This window comes from Oryza brachyantha, chromosome 2 (assembly GCF_000231095.2).
Source record: "Oryza brachyantha chromosome 2, ObraRS2, whole genome shotgun sequence".
NCBI lineage: Eukaryota > Viridiplantae > Streptophyta > Magnoliopsida > Poales > Poaceae > Oryza > Oryza brachyantha.
This window is the reverse complement of record NC_023164.2, coordinates 24582235-24586840: the sequence shown is the minus strand read 5'-3', so window position 1 is coordinate 24586840 and position 4606 is coordinate 24582235. Positions and strand designations below refer to the sequence as shown.

Sequence of the window (4606 nt, the reverse complement as noted above, 5' to 3'; positions counted from 1 at the left end):
GTTATTAAGAAACAATATAGTCTCTTGGATCTTAATCCCTGCTCAATAAGCTATAAATAATTATATTTTGGAATAGAGTATAAAATCTTTACATTTTAGAACAGATGTAGAACTTGATACTATCTCTAGTTGTTCTTATTTGATACCGTTAACTTTTAAACCTATATTTAACCATTCTTCTTATTCAAAATATTTATGCAAATACATAAACTTATAAGTCATGCAAAGTACCATTAATCATAAAACAGATTATAACAAAATGATTAATAATTATGTAAATTCTTTAATGAATAATAAGTATAATCACATAAAAAGTAATCAATAACAAATAGTATCTTACACAGTGGCTGGCTAGACATGCATATGATTGCTTCGCATCAACTCTGAAGCCGATTCGATGGATCGCCATGTCCAAACGCAGCCGTTGGCTCGCACAAAGAATCAGGCGGCGGAACAACAACTCCGGCCACACGCTGCACCCGCGAGTCGTCGTCTCGTTGCATTATTTTTTGGGCGCCGCACACGCAGATCCCCGCGCGCCCAATGGCACCGCCCCGAGTCAACCCCTCTCCCACAAACCCACCCGCCCCGCAATGCAATCGCGTCACGCCGCTCCCCCATGAGATGACCCCTCGCCCGCCGCCGTTCCATGGGCTCGCCGCTAGGCCCGCTACCACTGATGCGACGGCGGCATCCGCTGCTCGCTCTCCCCGCCCTCATCGTCGTCCTCGGCGCCGTCGTCCGTGCGGGGAAGATCGCCACGGAGGTGGTCGTGCCGGACTTCGCGGCGTCGTACCTGCTGTTCATTGACACCTACGGCGTGTTCCTCCAGTCCCGCGGCGGCGCGTTCCAGGCCGTGGTGTACAACCCGGCGGGGCAGCAGGACCGGTACTACCTCGCCGTGCTGCACGCGCCGTCCAGGACCTGCGTCTGGGTGGGCAACCGCGACGCGCCCATCACCGACCGCGCCGCGCCGCTGCGCCTCACGGCGCGGGGGATCTCCGCCGAGGACCCCAACGGGACGGCCGTGTGGTCGACTCCGCCGTTCGGATCCCCCGTGGCGGCGCTCCGGCTCGATGATTCCGGCAACCTCGCGCTGCTCGATGGGAAGAACCGCATGCTCTGGCAGTCGTTCGACCGGCCGGCCGACGTGCTGGTGTCGACGCAGCGGCTCCCCGTCGGGGCCTTCTTGGCGTCGGCCGTGTCGGACTCGGACTACAGGGAGGGGGGTTACAGGCTCGACGTGACGGCGGCCGACGCGACGCTGGCATGGAGCGGGTCACTGTACTGGGTCCTGTCCAATGAGGCCAAAGCCACAAGGGATCGCGACGGCGCCGTCGCGTTCATGGCCGTGAACGGCACCGGCGTGTACCTTCTCGGGGCGGACGACGCCGTCCTCATCCAGCTCCCCTTGCCGGCGGCCGAGCTGCGTATCTTCAAGCTGGGCGTGGACGGGAAGCTGCAGATCACGAGCTACGCGTCGGCGAACGCCTCGTCGCCGTCGCCGACGGACGCTGGGTTCGTGGCGCCGGACGGTGGGTGCGAGCTGCCGCTATCCTGCGGCGCTCTCGGGTTTTGCTCTCCCAACGGAAACGCCTCCAGCTGCACGTGCCCGCCGCTGTTCGCGTCGTCGCATGACGGTGGCTGCGCGCCGGCCGATGGCTCCACGTTGATGTCCGCCGCCTCCTGCGGCGGTGCCGGTGGTGTTGCCGTGCCGACCTCTTACGTCAGCCTTGGCAACGGCGTCGCGTACTACGCTAATAGGTTCTCGCGGCCAGACATGGCCGGCTCCAACGGATCGTCGTGCCAAGCGCTCTGCTCCAGCAACTGCTCCTGCTTCGGTTACTTCTACGACTCGTCGTCGTTGTCTTGCTACTTGGTGCGGCACCAGCTCGGCTCCGTGATAAATGCCAACACGACAAGACGAGGCGACATGGCCGGTTTCATCAAGGTCCAGAGCTCGCAGCCACCAGGGTCGACGAGCGGTTCGTCTTCCAACAGCACCCTCATCGCCATCCTCCTCCCGACGATTGTCGCGTTTGTGCTCGTCGTCGTCGTCGGCGCCCTCGTCATCGTGTCTTGGCGTAAGCAAGACCGGCGCGAGGGGAGGCGGACTTCGCGATCGACGAGGGACATGCAGCTCCGGCGGCACCGCTCGCCGGCGTCGGACTCCGCGCACCTTGTCTACGGGAATGACGACGACGGCGACGACATTGTGATCCCTGGACTCCCCACCAGGTTCACCCATGAAGAGATCGAGGACGTCACCAACAGCTTCCGCATCAAGATCGGCTCCGGCGGGTTCGGGGCGGTGTACAGAGGCGAGCTCCCCGACGGCTCCGTCGTGGCGGTGAAGAAGATTGAAGGCGTTGGGATGCAGGGCAAGCGTGAGTTCTGCACGGAGATCGCCGTCATCGGCAACATCCGCCACGTCAACCTCGTCCGCCTCCGCGGATTCTGCGCCGAGGGCCAGCGCCGCCTCCTCGTGTACGAGTACATGAACCGCGGCTCCCTCGACCGGCCCCTGTTCCGGCCGGCCGCCGGCCAGCCGCTCGAGTGGAAGGAGCGGATGGAGGTGGCGATCGGAGCGGCGAGGGGGCTCGCGTACCTCCACTTCGGCTGCGACCAGAGGATCATCCACTGCGACGTCAAGCCGGAGAACATCCTCCTCGCCGACGGCGGCCAGGTGAAGATCGCCGATTTCGGGCTGGCGAAATTCCTCACGCCGGAGCAGTCGGGGCTCTTCACGACGATGCGTGGCACGCGCGGGTACCTCGCGCCGGAGTGGCTCACCAACACGGCGATCACCGACCGCACCGACGTATACAGCTTCGGGATGGTTCTCCTCGAGCTGGTGCGCGGCCGCAAGAACCGCAGCGAGCACGTGAGCGACGGCGGCGCCGGCGGCGGCGGCGGCGGCGGCGACGATGACTCCAAGTCCTCGAATGAGACGACGGGCAGCACGTCGCGCGGCGCACGGAGCGACTACTTCCCGCTCATGGCGTTGGAGGGACACGAGGTGGGGCAGTACGCCGAGCTGGCCGATCCGCGGCTGGAAGGGAAGGTGAACGCCGGCGAGGTGGAGAGGGTGATAAAGGTGGGGCTTTGCTGCCTCCACGAGGACCCACAGCTGCGGCCGAGCATGGCGATGGTCGCCGGCATGCTCGAGGGCACCATGGAGCTCTGGGAGCCGGGCGTGCAGTCGCTCGGGTTCCTCCGTTTCTACGGCCGGGGGTTCGCCGGGCCAGCCGACGGCTCGGGCAGCGGCGCCATCAAGCAGGCCATGCCGGGTTCCAACGGTGACCGCACAAGGTCTGGAACGACGACACTGACGACGATGAGCGGGTGGCCGTCATACATGTCGGCGGCGCAGCTCTCCGGGCCGAGATAGGGCGGCGCTCGCCGGCAAGAAAATTGTTCTGTCAGCGATAGGTTGTACGGTTGCATTGATCATTTTGGTTCATTTTGTAAACAAGAGGTATTAACTTTGTGCGTCGTGAGGTCTACAGAATTTTTTGTTGTTTTTTTTGTCTGATTTTTGCCTCTTTCTGCGGGAACTTTCGTAAAGAAAATTATAGGGTTTTTTGGGTGGAAGCTGATGAAATCGTACTGTATAGCAGGTGCAAATTGTTGACTCCATCCGCAGACAGGTTTCGGGGCACGTACAAAGATGTTTATTAGTTGACTCTCTCAATCGTCACGTAAATAAATTTGGTGACGTGATGGAAAGAGAGTGAATTGAATTGGAGAGAAAAACTATTGTCATGCATGATAACGGCTTAGAGTCGACTCTTAGCATTTATTAAAGAAAACTTTCTTGCATGAAAGTGGATAAAAAGGAAACTAACATAATAAAATAGTATTTTATTGCATTAATAAAGAAACTATACATATTATTATAAAATAGGTTCGTGTTGCTGACGTCGATCTAGATAAGGGTCGATAATAGACACTACCTTTAAACATACCCTAACGAGGTCGTAAAATGCGTAATGGTTTTGACTTTACTCAATATAGTACTTTGCCGTTTACTTTATTGTCTTTTATGTACATCTTTGAAAATTTTTCTTTATTACAACATAATGATAATACATAATATTATCATTAGGGGTGGAACCAGGATAATAGCGTGCCCCAGACTTAATGTGTTCTTCACAACTTTCAGAATGTACACGGTAAACTGATAAGATTTATTCCTTTAGTAATGGTATTATATAGCTAAGCATAGGGCCTAAGCGTTAGTTTCCCTGCTCTTGATTTCCACGGGCAATCATGCAATGAAAATTTTACCTATATAATTACTTTAAGATGAAAAGGTCTACCAATATGCTCCCTCTAGTTTTATATGATTAGATATTTTTTACTTTTTCGTAAGTCAAACTTATTGAAGTTTTACCGAGCTTATATTTACTACTACCAAAATTGTAGAAAAATATATCAATATATATAATACTAAGTAAATTTTTGTTAAATTAGTTTTGATCAAACTTTAAAAGTTCGACTCTTCGTAAAATCTTACAAATGAGGGATGATGATATCATTTATTGTTTATGGTGCGCCATGCCCTCGTTTATGGGTCGGTATAAAGGGTGAACATCTACGGATC

General features: G+C 55.2%; 1 protein-coding gene across 1 annotated transcript; it reads left to right on the top strand.

Moving 5' to 3' along the window:
- The first annotated feature begins 540 nt into the window (after positions 1 to 540).
- Positions 541 to 3525, top strand: LOC102700863 (G-type lectin S-receptor-like serine/threonine-protein kinase At5g35370). The gene has a single exon (XM_040520278.1). It carries the CDS (start codon positions 650 to 652, stop codon positions 3389 to 3391), a length of 2742 nt encoding a protein of 913 aa, XP_040376212.1. The 5' UTR covers positions 541 to 649; the 3' UTR covers positions 3392 to 3525.
- The last annotated feature ends 1081 nt before the right edge of the window (positions 3526 to 4606 follow it).